The sequence below is a fragment of the Adiantum capillus-veneris genome, chromosome 17, assembly GCF_014529385.1.
Source record: "Adiantum capillus-veneris isolate H3 chromosome 17, ASM1452938v2, whole genome shotgun sequence".
Lineage (NCBI taxonomy): Eukaryota > Viridiplantae > Streptophyta > Polypodiopsida > Polypodiales > Pteridaceae > Adiantum > Adiantum capillus-veneris.
Genome location: NC_140947.1, coordinates 61,956,385 through 61,974,165, shown reverse-complemented (window position 1 = coordinate 61,974,165; position 17,781 = coordinate 61,956,385). Strand labels below are relative to the sequence as shown.

The 17,781-nt window shown below is 42.5% G+C and overlaps 1 protein-coding gene across 1 annotated transcript; it reads left to right on the top strand.

The window, feature by feature from the left end:
- Positions 1–13,620: 13,620 nt before the first annotated feature.
- Positions 13,621–16,985, top strand: LOC147437357 (uncharacterized). Its single transcript, XM_086486907.1, has 2 exons — positions 13,621–16,446; positions 16,652–16,985. The coding sequence occupies exons 1-2, from the start codon at positions 13,947–13,949 to the stop codon at positions 16,945–16,947; spliced, it is 2,796 nt and encodes a 931-aa protein (XP_086343033.1). The 5' UTR covers positions 13,621–13,946; the 3' UTR covers positions 16,948–16,985.
- Positions 16,986–17,781: the final 796 nt, after the last annotated feature.

Sequence of the window (17,781 nt, the reverse complement as noted above, 5' to 3'; positions counted from 1 at the left end):
GGAAGAGGAAGAAGAAACATTTCGTAGGAGAAAGAATTAGTTCCTCACTTATCATACTCTTGTTGCTAGCATACATAATAGCATAGTAATGAAGAAGAAGGATATGGCAAGCTTAAGCATTGAAGCATGGCTCTTGGTTGGATTTGCACTCCATAGCCAAGAGTGTTGGTGTAGGCTCTCAACCTTTTCTTGCTTGGAGAGGGAGCTCTTCCACTTGGATAGCCTTGGGACAAGCGTCCCCCTTTCCCCTTTGAGAGAGAGGACTTGATAAATGTAAAAACAATTAGATAATTCAAGTAATTTATCATTGGACCCCTTTGAAGCCTAGCCAATAGGCTTCAAGCAACACAGGAAGGTAACATGGGTAGGGACCTGACATGTGTCCTTGCTGCCTCTTCAAGCTGGGGCTTCCCTTGTGAGTGTGAGTGTGTGTTCTCTCTCTAATCCCTAGGAAAAGGGCTCGCCCCCCCGCTTGTAGGGATGCTTTTGAATTTAGGAGCTCAAGCACCTTAGTCATCAAGCATGACAAAGTACTTGGACTAGGGGGTATTCCCACAAGCATCTCAGGCAAGCATGTCAAGGCACCTCAAGCACCTTAATCAAGCGGCAAGTCAAGCACCTCAAGCATGGAGTAATTCAAGCACCTCAAGCACCTTAATCAAGCACCTCAAGCAGGACAAACACCTCAAGCACGACAAGCACCTCAAGCAGGACAAACACCTCGAGCTTGGGCCGGGTTCCCACCTCAAGCTCAGCCCTAGCTTACCTAAGGTCAAAGGACTTTTACACACATTATTGGAGGTCTTCAATGAAGCTAACCCTAAGGTCTTATGCTCCATCGGTTAGCCTTGCTCTTGATAGACCATCTCCCATTTGGGCCCCTTTACTATTGGCCCCGTGTTGAGATAGATCTATAAGCACATATCTATATCTTAACACTTGTTCACGTTTATTCTCCCACATTAAGTGATCAATTTAATATGAGAAAATCATTTGGGTTGGTTAGATATTAGATTTTATGACATTACCTCTCTCTTGAAATCATAGTCGTCCTCGACTATGAGGTAGAAGAGATAAAGGTTTAGTCATTAGTCAATCGTACTTAGCGGGTAGAGGATCCCTTTTTTACCCTACGACATCTTTCCAAGATGGATGACTAATCCATTTGGTGCTTGGGAGACATAGCTTCCGCAAGCATGTCTGCTCTTTAGTCCATTTCATTCTCCCAAAGTAGAGTGACAAATTCTACTTGGTGTTTGAGAGACGTCGTCATCACAAACATGATTCTAAGCATGCATACTAGTTAAATTTGTGCACAATTAAAAAGAGGATTAGTCTTATAAGACAAAAACATGAGTCATTTAAAAGAGAGTTGTACATTTGCTTACTCTAATGTAGCATTGTAAGCATTGATAAGGTTCATACTATCCTTAGGTTGTACTCCTTGCATCCATTTAGCATCTTCAAAAGGATAATTTTTGAACTTAATAAGATACTGTCAGATTATCTTACCATGTCGTAGTACCTTGTCTTCATGCCGAAGGACAGCTTCGGGTTGTAGCACCTCTTCTTGGTCTTCAATTTTGGGAGGGTCTTCAATAATTGGTTCAATTGGTGGCTCTCCTTTGTAGGGCTTAAGTAGGCTTACATGAAAGGCATTGTGTATAAGCCAATGGTTGGGCAACTTGAGTTGATAAGCCGTCTCATTGATAGGCTTCAAGATTTGGAAAGGACCATAGTATCTTTTTGCTAGTTTAGCATAATACTTTTGATGGCCCGTAGGATTTTTGCCCGTCGTTTGCCTTAATCGAGCCTTAGGAAACTTGAGTAAGACCCAATCATTTTCGTTGAACATTAAGGCTCTTCTGTGCTTATCAGCAGCAACTTTTTGCCTTTGTTGAGAGATGGCTATAGCCTCCCTAATCTTTTGAAAAGATTCTTGTAGGTCACGGCTATATTCATCGGCGGCGAAGATCTTCCCATGTACTTTGAGTAGCAAGGGACTTTTAGGTCTTCCCTCTATGATCTCGAAAGGTGCTTTCCCGGTAGAAGTATGGACAGTATTATTGTAGGCATACTCTACTAGAGGTAAATACTTTTCCCATTGTGAGCGTTGATCTACTTCGATAACATAAGTCTTGAGTAGATCGAGTATCGTAAGATTGGCTATCTCACTTTGGCCATCCGTTTGTGGGTGATAGGCAGAAGAGAAATTCAATCTTGTTCCTAGATTTTCAAAGAGACCTTTCCAAAAATTACTGGTCATTCTAGGATCTCTATCTGACACGATGGATGTGGGTAATCCATGGTGCTTGAAAATCTGAGATATGAAGAGAGTTGCCATTTGATGTGCCTTAATAGTCTTTTTGACAGGAATAAAATGTGCTTGCTTGCTAAACCTGTCGACTATTGTCCATATTCCTGTATTCCCATGGATAGACTTGGGTAATCCAAAGATGAAATCCATGGATATACTCTCCCATGGTGAATTTGGAATAGGCAATGGCTGGAGTAATCCAGGTTGCTTCCCTCTATCATACTTGGTCTTTTGGCATACTACACATTTTGAAACATACTCTTGTATGTCCACTTTCAGGGTAGGCCAATAGAAATACGTCTCTACTCCTTGGAGAGTAGGTTGAATACCTCTATGCCCTGTATATGGAGGAGCATGGGATTCATACATAACCTTCTCACGAAGGGAATGGGTAACACATAGCCTATTGCCGTGGAGAAGATAACCATCCTGAAGGTGAATGGTTCCTCTTTCTTCCCCAAAGCAAGGGCTGACATTATGTCTCTAAAGTCAGGGTCAGTAGCATACTCATCTATCATAGAGGATAGATCATTGTGAGTAGCTATAGACACCGCCTTAACTTTTGGTCGTCGTGAAAGTGCATCGGCAACTTGATTGTGCTTACCAGCTATGTGAGCAATATGGAAATTAAATTGCGAAAGAAAATTTGCCCACCTCATTTGTTTGTCGGAAAGCTTGGTTTGCGTCATGAAATACTTGAGACTTTGGTGGTCGGTTCGTAGGATAAATGGAGTCCCCAATAGGTAGTGCTTCCATGTGTCTAGGGCATGTAGAACAGCTAAAAGCTCTTTCTTATAAATGCCCAAGACTCGTTCATCACTATTGAGCCTTCGGCTCTCATATGCTATGGCATGCCCTTCTTGAAGCAAAACCGCTCCAAGGCAATCACCACACGCATCACATTGGACCTCAAATGGCTTTGAGAGATCCGGAAGCACGAGGACTGGTTGGGAAGTAAGCTTCTCTTTGAGTTTTTCAAAAGCATTTTGCTCCTTAGCAGTCCATACAAACTTAACGTTCTTCTTTGTTAAGTCGTGTAGTGGTCCTACTACTTGAGAGAATTTTGCTATGAAGCGTCTATAGTATGCACACATACCAATAAAGCTTCTTAGCTCATGTAGATTCCTTGGGTTAGGCCATGATTTTATTACCTCTAACTTTGATGGATCCATACGAATACCATCGTGAGAGATAATATGACCTAGATATTGAATCTCTTGAAGGAAGAATTCACTTTTCTTTTGGTTGAGAAAAAGTTTGTTCTCCCTCAAGGCTTGAAAAATCACTTGGAGATGTTGCTTATGTTCCTCCAAAGACTTGGAGTAGATGATGATATCATCAAAGAACACTCCAGTGAATTTACGATATGGTCTAAAAATTTTCTCCATGAGACGATTGAAAGTAGCTGGTGCATTAGTCAAGCCAAAAGGCATGACTAGATATTCATAAAGACCAAATGTTGTGCGAAACGCGATCTTTAGGATATCTTCATCCACTATCCTCATTTGATGATAGCCACTCTTAAGGTCAATCCTACTGAAGTAGGTAGAGCCTTGTAGCTTATCAAACAGATCTTCTACCCGAGGCACGGGAAATCTGTTTTTGATAGTGCTATGGTTTAGTGCTCGATAGTCCACACACATACGGTATGTACCATCTTTCTTTTGCACTAAAAGGACTGGAGAACAAAAGGGAGAGGAACTAGGCCTCACCATCCCTTTGTCTACCAATTCCTGTACTTGCCTCATAATCTCCTCTTGTTGAGCTTGTGAGACTCGATAAGGAGGTTTGTTAGGCGGTGAGCTTCCTGGAAGGAGCTCAATACGATGGTCATCATCCCCTCGTTTTGGAGGTAGGTCCATAGGAATATCATCGATGAACACATCTTGGAATCCTTTTAGAAAAGTAGACAAGTCTAACTCTTCTTGATTCCTATCATTTTCATTTGATGAAACATTATTAGCTTTTAGAGACTCTTTGACATAAATCATGTACGCAGAAACTGACCTCTTCATTGATTTATCAAAAGAAAGAGGATTTACAAGTGGAATAGTGCGACCACACTCACTAGCATCTATATACATGTTCTTTCCCCTGTAGGTGAAGTAAATTCTCCTTTCAGGGAACTTCATGTTGGCAGCCATGCGATCAAACCATTGTGCCCCTAGGATAGCATCCTGATGTTGGAGAGGAGAGATGAAGAAGTCTTCTTTGTCGACATAGCTTTGGACATGAAGCCTCAACTTCCCAATCAATGGAGTAACGGAGGCTTGTTGTCCCTTGAAAGCTGCATCAGCTGTTACTATATCTCCCATCTCAAAAGCTTGAATGCCCAACTTGGTGGCCAACTCTATTGATATGAAATTGAGAGTAGAGCCAGGGTCAAACAAGATGAAGGCATCATGCTCTCTTACCTTTCCCCAAGCATAGGAGAGTGATGATCCTTTGCAATGAGCATCCTCTTTTGGAGCTTGGATGGTGGAAGCCCTAGGAGTCTCATTGCAAGTATTCTTCTTGGGGCAAGAATGATAGCCATGTCCTTGCTCCCCACACTTGAAACATTTATGGTCCTTGCGAAAAGCTTCAAGATCTTCAGGAGAGAGTTTGTTTTTACCTTTGTAAACTCCCTTCTCCTTGGACCGATTGTTGTTGTTGTTGTTGGAAGTGCCTTGGGAATTATTTTGAGCATTGGATTTCCCCTTTGCATCATTTTTATCTTTGTTTTCCATGGGCTTGACATTACGTCTAGCCCCTTGATGGAAATTGATGTGTGAAGCAACTATGGTGTGGTGGATTACTTCGGTAATAGTACCGGGCCGTTGAGAGTTGATGTATTCGGCCATCTCTTCAGGTAATCCCGCACAGAATTGCTGTCTTTGTTCGGCAAAGTATATCTTTTGAAAGATAGTAGCTTTGAGATGTAAATCCCAAGACTTGTCTACATACTTGTTGATAGACTCATGAGAGAGAAGCTTCAAGCCGCGCCATTCGGTAAGAACTTTATCTTTAGTATCACTTGGAAGAAATTGCTTCATGATGGAAACTCGTAGAGTTTTCCATGTCTTTGGGGCTTCTCCATTGCCACGAAGGCTAGCCCACCATTGATGAGCTGATTTTTGGAAGTGCATAGCTACATGGCGTAGCTTGGAGGACTCTGTGAAGCCCTCGTCCCCAAAGGCCGCATCAAATTGCTGGATGAAGGCCAACACTTTGTCGGTAGCACCAAAGGTGCCATCGTAGGTGAGAAAAGAGATACTCTTTCCTCCCTCCTTGAACTTCTTTAGCTTTTGTGACCTTCGCCATGCAGGAAATGATTTGCGATGTCCTCCCCTCTTGTATTCTCTAGGAGAATAGCCATAACTTTCATCGGAAGAGGAGGAAGGTGAAGAAGAAGGAGAAGAGGGTGACCTCTTCCTAGCCTCTCTTGCCTTTCAGAGTGATGAGGAGAAGGACTATAGCTTGCTCTTTTCCTCTTGGGAGGAGTAGGAAATCGTCTAGACCGCCGTCTTCGTGGAGCCACATCTTCAGAAGAACTTAGACTGTCATTGCTTTCTTTCTCTTTGGATTCCTCCTCTCGAATGGGAGAGAGTCTTCTTTTGGGGGTCTCTTCAAGAGGCCTCCTAAGCTCTCTCTTCTCTGGGAGAGGAAGGGAAATTCCATAAGCACGAAGTTGTTGAGTAACTTCGGCTTGCAAAACAGGGTTGCCCATAGCTTGTTGCAACCTAGTGAGGAGATAATTCACAAACATGGGAGCATCATCATTAGCACCTTCATGTGCAAAATCAAAGCTATCAATGTTCATTCTACTATCTTGATTATTGTCAGCCATGTTAACAAAATTTATGTTTATACTTAGTGTATGCTTTGGCAATACAAAACCTTAGTCGCCACTCCTCTTAGCCTTTGAAAATCGGCTCTTAAGTATCTACACCCACGGCTCAAAGTGGTTAATTATAGAGAGTAGAGGAGTAGGTCTAACATAGCAGAGTTGCCAAGGGCTAGCTCCTTTCAGACTTCTTATGGCTCAATAATGGTAAAGCCGTAGGCAAGTCTAAAAAGACTCCATTATTAAGTCCAAAGCTCCCGAGGTGTACACCATCCCCCACATAGTGGGCTTAACAAAACCGATATTAGATCCCAGTTCCACTTACTCTATTATAATTAACAACATCAACCATTTATAGGCTACTTAAGGACCTCTCTTCTTAAGCAAGAAAAGAGAAACCAAATGCTCTGATACCAATGTAATGGAATTTGCCTATTCAATTTGAGAGTAGCGGAATTTAATGAGAGTACTTTCAAGAAATGATTTTGTGAGCATAGCGGGTAGACATAATTGAAGATAGCAACATAATTATAGCAATTAGTTAACTTGGCATGGACAATACTTTTGCAAGAGAGAGAATTTAGAGAACATGACAACAGCTGAGGACCGGATTTATGTGGAGCCGGTCCCCCCTCCGATAGGCATTTGTATTATGATTTCTCCCATAAAGAGAGACTTTTTACAATACATTCTTTGTGTTCCTTGTGACCTAGGTGAAGCAATGAAGATGGAAAGCTTCATGCATCACCAAGATAACATAAACTTGAAGAAAGCTTTAACTATCCCAAGCCTCAGTCCCGAGACCTCAAACACCTTCGAAGGTGGAGAGAGCTAGCAAGGAATGAGGGTAGGGAAGAGGAAGAAGAAACATTTCGTAGGAGAAAGAATTAGTTCCTCACTTATCATACTCTTGTTGCTAGCATACATAATAGCATAGTAATGAAGAAGAAGGATATGGCAAGCTTAAGCATTGAAGCATGGCTCTTGGTTGGATTTGCACTCCATAGCCAAGAGTGTTGGTGTAGGCTCTCAACCTTTTCTTGCTTGGAGAGGGAGCTCTTCCACTTTGCATAGCACACAATGAGAGTGCTTGTGAGTGTGTGTGGGTGAGTATACCCCCTAAGCACCCCCCTAGCTTGCTTGGGTCGACCCCCCCTTGTAGCTCATGCTTGAAGCTCATTGGACCTCTCCAGGCCTAGCCAATCACAAGCAGAAGCCATTACAAGCAACAGGGATAGCCTTGGGACAAGTGTCCCCCTTTCCCCTTTGAGAGAGAGGACTTGATAAATGTAAAAACAATTAGATAATTCAAGTAATTTATCATTGGACCCCTTTGAAGCCTAGCCAATAGGCTTCAAGCAACACATGAAGGTAACATGGGTAGGGACCTGACATGTGTCCTTGCTGTCTCTTCAAGCTGGGGCTTCCCTTGTGAGTGTGAGTGTGTGTTCTCTCTCTAATCCCTAGGAAAAGGGCTCGCCCCCCCTCTTGTAGGGATGCTTTTGATTTTAGGAGCTCGAGCACCTTAGTCATCAAGCATGACAAAGCACTTGGACTAGGGGGTATTCCCACAAGCATCTCAGGCAAGCATGTCAAGGCACCTCAAGCATCTTAATCAAGCGGCAAGTCAAGCACCTCAAGCATGGAGTAATTCAAGCACCTCAAGCACCTTAATCAAGCACCTCAAGCAGGACAAACACCTCGAGCTTGGGCCGGGTTCCCACCTCAAGCTCAGCCCTAGCTTACCTAAGGTCAAAGGACTTTTACACACATTATTGGAGGTCTTCAATGAAGCTAACCCTAAGGTCTTATGCTTCATTGGTTAGCCTTGCTCTTGATAGACCATCTCCCATTTGGGTCCCTTTACTATTGGCCCCGTGTTGAGATAGATCTATAAGCACATATCTATATCTTAACACTTGTTCCCGTTTATTCTCCCACATTAAGTGATCAATTTAATATGAGAAAATCATTTGGGTTGGTTAGATATTAGATTTTATGACAGAAAATCTACTTGCTTTGCGCATAAGGCAATTGGAAAGAAGACAGAAAGACATAGACATTGCTAAAGCTCGATTGAAGGATGCAAGACTAAAGAATAAAGATAGGTTTGATAAAAGACATAGGCTTCGACCAAAGCCTATTGAAGAGGGTGATTGGGTCCTAATGTACGATAGTAGCCTTGACAACCAACACGTACACCACACAAAGAAAACTTGCAAAAAGGTGGTTTGGTCCCTATGTTGTCAAACATGTGCATGAAAATGCTACATATAATTTGAGTTAGCTTCATGGAACAGAGCTTAAAATTCCCATAGCGGGCAAAAGAATCAAGATGTTCAAGAGGAGACATGATAATGATCCTTTTGATTCACAACAAGATGATGATGAAGAACCTAATGACATTGCTACAGATGAGGATGAAGAAGCAGAGGATGATTATCCAGAATTTGTAGAAGATGAAAATGACATCCAAATATTTGTGGATCTTAATGAAGATTAAACCTATATAGGGAAAATGTTGGCACATATCGGAGGATGTGCAGGTTCAGAGGGGTTGGATGTCGTGCCGTGGCACATACATAGTGTGAAATAAAAACATTCACCTCACTTTGACACTGCTCAATGCATGGAAATAAAAGCAAAAAATATACATATCGTGATACATGCTAAAGCGGCTACTGCGGTCGCTGTCATGTACATACCTATCCGGGGAGTCGTGGCCCTGGATGTGGCTCATTTGTGTGCTTGTTCACTTGATAAGATGCCTAATTTGGTTTGACAATGTACATATTCCAAGTGTTTCATGGTGGCACACTCATCTCGCCTACAAAGACTGATGCGGGCAAAAACTGCCAAAAATAGCAGCTAACAGGCGCCTTGCAGAATTGCATGGAAAGTGACCCAAAATGGTATATTGATGAAACATGATGCTTATCTATGCTTTTTATGCTTATGCGAGTGACCCCATAAATTTAGGGATTTTCATGACTCCGCTTGGGATTTTTCGCATCAAAAATGACATTTTTTGGATAAAAAATGAGCTGAAAATGGCCTAGTTTTGGTCCAAAGTGGCAAAACGGCCCAAAAGTTGACACATTAGCTCATATTGCCATGGGGGGAGAGAGAGAAGGGGGCTTTTTGCAGGAAAAAACCTGCAATTTATCACTACTATGTAATGGCTTCCATGGTTGCTCAATCTATGTGTAGGGCAGTCGCGCCTCTTCACAATCTTGTATCTGAGCTTGTGAGGGCGTGAATTAGGGTTTCCCCTTATTAAAATGGTGTGTGCGCTTCACTTTAGAATCTCATAAATCTCTGCAAAATCAAAAAATTGTCGTCGTGAAGGTGGAAGCTCGAGCATTCCTTTCAACTGTTTGATGCTACAACTATGTAATTGGGGGCGAGGCTACATGATACCATGAAAGAGGTTTGGGTTTTGATTGAGAATTGTGCTTGTATGAGCATTGAGGTTTCATGGCTGAAACTTTAGTGTTTTCAAATGGTCTTTTAAAGTGAAATTGAATGTGATTTGATGATCCTCTTATCATAATCTCAACTATTAAAACAAGCAATGTCCAAGCACGATAGGAAAGAGGGTTTGTGACTTTGCTGTCACGAATGCTCTTAGATTCTCTATCACCCTCAGAAAGAGGGTTGGTGATTCTCCACAAACGCTTTTTCACAAAGTGTTTATGACTCTCATCACGAACTCTCACAGCCAAAGGTTTTGCACCTTCCCAGATAGACCACACACATTCCGACAGCGCATGAAATTTTTTCATTTTGTGCAATTTTTTTGTCACTACCATTTGTTGTATAACATGTCACTTACAATCTTCTAGGGGTTGTGCTATATAGCACGTGTTGGTCCCACTTCATTTCTCTTCTATAGATTTCACATCAAGTTGAGGCACTCGCCATGGCTAGATTCATGAGAGACAGACCGAAGCAAAATCACGCGGAGAAGACATCAATCACCGACAAAGAATTGGAGTAAGCACGAGTTTGCGTAGCAAAGGTAGAGTACTCATATACTTAAACCATATTGTTTAGTTTTTTCTTGATTTTATCTTTATAACTGATAAAAGATATTTTCTATTTTGTAGTGTCTTTCCTTTAACTCTATGTGATCAAAGGGTCGAAACTTTCGTACACGCCACATTCATGAGCGCCAAACCACCATGGATTATGGTATCATGGGAAACTTTGACAGAGATGTGTTGAAGCCAGTTTCTGTGGGACTATTGAATGGATACTAAAGGTCAATTTTAAAACCTTTCATACCGTCATCTTTGAGTGCAAGTGGTTTGCATATGTGTCTAGACGGCATGAGAATGGCCTCTACGTACATGGTGGACTCTAGCGTGCATGGCACTTTGTAGTTCCTGTAACACCTCAAAGGAGAACCATTTTTTGCCACTAATGAAGTGGAGACGATCTTCATCTCTCTCCCACCTACTACTTTGGATGAAGGGGGACAAAGGAGAGATAGATCGATGATTCAAGCCCCACGGCTGCTGTCTTCACAAGGACGATTGCCATGATGATGATGATGAGATGGAGGATGATGAATTCAAAGATGATGAAGCCAACACATCCACAAATGACACTTCAATTTCTCTGTTTATATATTTAGGAGCCGTGGGTTTGATGACGTTTCTTGTAGAGATCTTTTGGAAGATGATTCATAAACATTTTGTATACTTTAAGTTATGAAAAGTTTTTCTCGTGTCGTCCATTTATCTCTCTCTAATTTTGTGAAGCATGCTAAATTATATTAATCAAGTGAGGGTGATTAATTTAATTGATAACAAAATATCTATTATTAATTTTTAGAACAATTATTTATGAATTAACAAATGCTTTGCATTTTTCTAAGAAGCGTTGTTATATGAAGTGTTATGGATGCAAGTGGAGCTAGCGTTTTGTGTTGTGCACAATGCGAGAGTACTTTGAAGAAGATATTCTTTATTGTGTTCCTTGCTCAACACCTTTTCATGACAAGAGAGCTCTTTGGCACCACTACATAAAGCCTTTCAGAATATGCGAAGAGTGCATGGATGCAGTCCCTTGGGTGAAATGTATATGCGGTAGTAGAAGCATTAATAAAGACAGTAATAAAAGCAAAAATATTTGTGGTAAGCAAGAGAATGAGAAATATTCTTGCAAAAGTGTCGGCCACGTGCACATTGTTGTAAGATAGAGCTTGAAGAAACTAGCATAGGTGCTACCATTTAGTAAAATGTGGACATACTTCACTCTATCATGTCCATGCCTCGACAGAAGATGTCGTCCATGTTTGGCTTCTCATCTTTGACAGTGCTTACTTTACATGCAGGCTCATGCATAACTTTAGGATGGAGCAGGCTCTTCGTAGTTTCATCTTTATCCACATAGCTATTGTTTCATGTTTTAATATCAATTTTTATTTTTATTTTAAATTTAGAGAATGTTCTTTAATTTTTATTCACAAACAAAACAAAGGGAAACACAAAAATTTGAATGTTTAAGCACTAAAGCGAGATTCGGAATAACCGCGACAATTAGGGCAGCAATAATTGCGGTAATAAAAGCGGCTACACCTATGGTAATATTTAAAATACAAAAAAGGCTCCCCCCGTCCTCCTCTTTCTTCTCTGACCACCCCATTTTGGACTCTCTCTCTACAAAACGCGGCAAAAGGACACTGTAAATGCTTTGAGATTAATTTCATAGTGCATTCCGAAGCAAGGCAGGGCGATACACACTTGCCTTCACTCATGTAATTGCAACAGTTCATTCCGAAGCAACATCGCAAGGAAAAGGCCCAAATGACCACATATCACAAATTTGAGCATAGGTAAATTACAAGTATCAATAGGTTAATGGCGGTAGTGTCCATCGTGTCTGTGTGTGTATCATGGGGACTCCATGTATAAACACACACACACACACACACATATCCATGTATCCATGGTAAGAGCGAGTGAGACCGCGGGTCACACCAGCTAGTGTATATATGTGTGTGTGTGTGTGTGTGTGTGTGTGTGTGTGTGTGTGTGTGTGTGTGTGTGTGTGTGTGTGTATATAGTTTTGAATCTCTCTACATGGAAATCCGAAAGATCCCTTCTCACCATCCCTTTCTCATGTCCAAGAATATGTTGCGTAATCTTTGTCTCTCCTGTCACTCGTTCTCTTCAATCTCGCTATAACCTTGTTCCATTGGGCTTTGATGGGCAAGTGTGAGGCTCCAACCTGCTCTCCCATGCACAAGAAGTTTTGGACAAATTCTCACAATAATTCCCACATTGTGACTTACCTCAACATCATGAGCTTCGGTGAGGGAGGCACTGTATACCTAGCTAAGTACGATTGGGGGCAAGGGACCGCCATGCATTGTATGAAAAACATTATAAAAGACTTCGTTTTCATACATGAGAAATTTCTAAATCTTCTTGTGATGCTCCAACCAGTCCACAGCTAAGCATGAGTAATATATAATATGTATTCATGTGTGTGTGTGTGTGTGTGTGTGTGTGTGTGTGTGTGTGTGTGTGTGTGTGTGTGTGTGTGTGTGTGTGTACTTGTGTTATGCATAATAGCTCGTACATTAACATCGTCTACACAATTAAGCGTTATGCATAAGCATTAACGCATATGAATGTGCATAATTAGCGTATATATGTTCATAAGCCCTTATGCATTAGCACTTATACATGATTAATCGCTAATGCATAATTGCTTATTCATAAGTGCTAAAGTGCTAATGGATAAGCTTATATAAATGTAATAACTAAAAATTACATTGAAATCAAAGGTGAAATTGAAATTAATGTAAGACAAGATTACTATACATCAAACTTTAGATTGAAATTAAAGTGAGTCTAATATAATGCCTCACGCTAAGAGGGTGTTCTGAGTGGCGACCTGTCTGAGGTAGGATAAGAGGGCAGTGGCATTTGGGTTGAGGTCGATGAGCGGGACCTAAAAGTCATGCGCTATTGTTGATTGAAAAGCAAGTTTGTATCGCTATTGAAGTGCGGTCATTCTGAAGCAAGGTGGGGCGAGACAAACTTGCCTTCACTCATGTAATTGCAACTCTTCATTCCGAAATAGTGGGTAAAGAAGTATCGGTTGGTTAATGGTGATAGTTTCCATTGTGTGTGTGTGTGTGTGTGCGCGCGCGCGTGAGAGAGAGAGAGAGAGAGAGAGAGAGAGAGAGAGAGAGAGTGAGTGAGAGTGAGAGTGAGAGATAGGGAGATGTATAAACACACACCTATACATGTAAGAGTACCCGTCTACCGCGGATTGCGCGAGCTATACATAGTATAGATATATATATATATCTAAAATCTTAAATTTCTCTACATGGAAATCCGAAAGATCCCTTCTCACCATATCTTTCTCATGTCCAAGAACATGTTGCGTAATCTCTGTCTCTCCTAGTGTCACTCGTTCTCTTCAATTGCCCTATAACTTTGTTCCATTGGGCTTTGATGGGCATTTTTCAAATACCTTTCATTGCAGCTTGCATCCCTCTTATGCGTATTTTTAAAATGTCTTTCAAAGGGTGCATAATTGATGCGCATTTGTAAGGTGCCTTTCGTGTGTCTCATCCTGCAGTAGAAGGAAGGGTTCATTTTGGCATGCTGCTGCAAGCAATGGGATCATCGCATACTGCACAGAGCTGATCTGACCCGTTCATTTCAGCGTGCAAGCAACACATACAGCGCCAATCTCTGATGCGCATTTTCAAAGTGCAGGTTGATATCTCTATATATTTTGAGCAAGGCTGATCATGTACATTTTTGAGCAAGCAGCATGATCAGATCAGTTTCACGACTCATCAATTGGCTACGACAGTTGGTCTGGCGACTGACCAACCGCGTTATATTGTGGGTGCAGGCTGCTGGTGCTCAAGGAGGGGCTGTTATTGCCAATGCAGATGATGAGGGCGCCATCCAAGAAGAGGCTGCAGTTAATGGTGGCACCGAAGGAGACGATGAGGCATTAAGCCTTCAGTCCATCCAGGAAGCATTGAAGTCAGCTCTTGCAGATGGTTTTGAGAAGGTTGGGATATCTGGGATAGATATCATCAAAGGAATACTGGAATATGTCCAGCAGTTCAGAGAGCACACAGATGACATGACTCTGGCCCGACAGCTACATCGCTTACATTCCATGTATTTCTCACGGCCGGGCCAATGGAAGTATTCAGAACATGTGGAAACCATGTATAGACGGCTTGCCCGCAAGGTTAATCACGTGGCATTAGGTAAGCTGTGGCCAGAAGGGAGTTGGTTGAGTGAGCATTTCACGCCCAACCCGTCTTGGTTGACGCAAAAAGAAGCGGACAATGTTCTGGGGATGGATGCCCCAACATACAGGCATTCATTGCGTCAGCTTGGATATGCTCCACTCTCTGCACCGACAAAAGATGCTTTGGATCAAATTTGGCTTGCGCTCTACTCCAGCACCGCCGCCGCCGCCGCACTACAAACTACAGATACCGAGAGGTATGCTGTGGTGTCTTATGTGCAGGTAGCTGGCAGAAAAGAACCTCCGGCTACCTGGACATCAGAGGTAGACTCAGTGTTGACTGCTTTGGCTGAAATGGAGATTATCACAGAGAAGGCCGTGTGGTTCGACAAGCTTGCATCCAGGCAATATAAGGACAGCCAGAAATGGTGGGGGGCTGCAGCCACCATGCAGTTCCTATTCAATCCGGTCATCGTGCTGCTTCCGAGGCTATCAGAACAGCAGGCATTTGTGGCATCAGTGGGTAACACTTTATGGGGCTCAGATGAAGCTGATAGATTTTTTGGCAGTTTTGTACAACATGCCAAGCAGTGCACCTGTTGCCGCGCATCATACACATTGCGATGGGCATTAGAACAGGATTTTGTGCTGCCCATAGCCTCGCTACGCACATGGCCCAGGGTGGAGCACGCGTTAGGGGCCTCTGGTTTCGGTCTCTTCACTTCTGAGACCACATATGTAGCCCTCGCAGCACTCTTGACATGCACTTTTGCCATGTTTGGCGCACTGTTCAAGAATGATCAGAATCTGCTCAAGCTGCTGATGCCTGAGAATTTCTTGCCCTCAACACATGTCAGAGACGACGCCTCCATCATGATAGGCTGGGTACATGTATCATGCTCAAACTGGCAATCTCTCAATGCAGGCCAAGAAGATCTCCCAGCCCTAAAGGAGATTGCATCTTGCATGAATGAACTACGCCACCTCTTCTGCAAGTTGCAAACCCCCAAGCATTTGGCCTCACAGCGGACTGCCTGGTCCGACTTGGGCGGCCCCCAGTACGAGACTAAGCAGTGTAAGCCTTGTGGGGGCTTGTTTTACCCCATAACAGAGCCCGATTGGGAGGACAAAGTTGATGTGCCAACATTGGCCCAGTATAATTCTAATGACACGTTCGATCTTCACTCCGACTACCGCTATGTGTCTCGGAGTTTATTTGCCATCGTGCAGCTGTATTGGGCATTAAGCAATATGAGCAGAAACTCAAGAATATATGTGCAAGGTGAGAAGCGGTCGATCTCCAATGGCCAGTTTCTTACAGCCCGTCGGGAGGCCCTAACAACACTAGTTCACAGCAAAGCGGCAGAGGCACCATGCTATGCCTGGGACGATAAGGTGGTGGCTGCTATCCTTCTTTCGTCTCCCAAGGTGTTTCTGGATGCGGTCAAGCATTGGGGAGATGCGCAAATGTTGGCTGATCTTACAGCCAGCTTACGCAATGCAGGGGTCTTGGCCGAAACTGAAGAAGTTCATTGGGAACCCAACACACTCATAGCTGCATTAGCTATGGATGATCGGCGCCATACTGTGCATCGTTTACTCCCCAGGCCGGAAGGCGCTTGGCGAAAACGGTGCGCGCATGTGAGACACTTAATCGCTACAAATACTATACTTGAAGGATTAGGCACTACTGATGTGAGTACACACAAGTGCTTTGCTGGATATTTTCTAGGGCATCTGCCACTTCGAACGCTGGATGCCCTGCACTTCAGAACACCCGCAGGCTCTAGCTTACCACGCTTGAATGACTGGGTCTACAGAGGCTTGCAAAGAACGTCCTTGTGCGATTCAAACATCGTGGTGATTAGGCATGCCATACTAGGGCCGCCGGCGGCGCCGCCTTCTCATGCATATGATCCTGACCAGCAGGTCCAGCAAATATCATATTGTTGGCATTGCCAAAAGCTGCTAGAAGCCGGATTGGAGCCGCCCGGAGCGACACGTGCCCCAGACGAGTTAATCTGGCCAGCCATTTGTCCACCCGATGATCCCTCTCTCCAAGGTATGTTAACATGCCCTTCCCCCCCAATAGTGCAATTGAACATCACGAGCTATATTAAAAGCTCAAGATGTTGTCATAATCCGAGAAGTGGGCATGTTGGTGGGAAATTGCATAAACCTCAGTGTATTATGCCTTTAGAATCTAGCTTCTTCAATCTCGGTTTCTTGATACTAAACTTTGGTTTTTCACCAACATTGATGAGCAGGTGTCATATGGGGTTTGGGGTGTTACGACCCACTCAATCTTGGTATGCTCTTCGACCCCAATTATTACTTCGGCCTCCAACCCGATACTGTTTCTGTGCTCCTTGAACATGTTGGAACTAGGAGGAATACGCTACATGCTCATGCTCTGGCTCACTTCTCCATATTGGGATCGGCAGTCCATGCATGTAGCAAATGTTATGGAATAATACTTGAAGAGCATGACCCCCATTGGGGTTTGTGGACCATATTGCCCATAGATTGCTCAAATTTCAATGAAAGATTTGTAGTGATTTGAAGATTTGGGTGTGGATCATGGCAAGTCAATCAATGCTTTCTTTGCTATTTTTGTTGTGATTCTCTCTCTCTCTCTCTCTCTCTCTCTCTCTCTCTCTCTCTCTCCCCCCCGCCCCCCCCCCCCCCCACAAAAAAAAAAAAAAGAAAAAAGATTGGAAAGCAATATGTGAACCATATCCCTCTTGAGTAATGGTAAATCTGAACTAGAGTGCTTGGGTGCCCTTGAGAGAGAGACAGAGAGAGAGAGAGACAGAGAGAGAGAGAGAGAGAGAGAGAGAGAGAGAGGATATTTAAATATACTCATACATTGTTCTTATACCTTATTGATGTACAAAAATGTTTGGGAGGATAATATTGCTATTTTGAATTCCTTTATTCATGGAATAATAAAATATAGCTATACATTATTCTCATAGTTTATTGATGCTAAAAAATGTTGCTTAATAACTACCATGACAAAACCTTCAACTAAGGACACTTTTCAGATTTTAAACAGAGCATGAGTCAAGTTGCCCCCATATATAGATTGAAAAAATTAAGAAGAGCCAAAGTTAGTAAAATTTAACTAGAATCGGCTAAACCATGAGAGCATGCTTTTAAAAAGCATACATGAGTGGTTAGATTTAAACGGTCTGCACATTCTAAAGCTAGTAATAGATTGACCCCAAAGTTGATGGCCAATCAACCCTTGAACAAAACTCCTTGGACTTTAGTAGGTATATATTTTTTCAAACAGAAGCAGTGCAAATTAATTTACCACCTAAATTAGTGGAATATGATCATCACAATTGTCAATCAAAATAGTAGTTCCAAAAGTACTTTTTATAACCATACA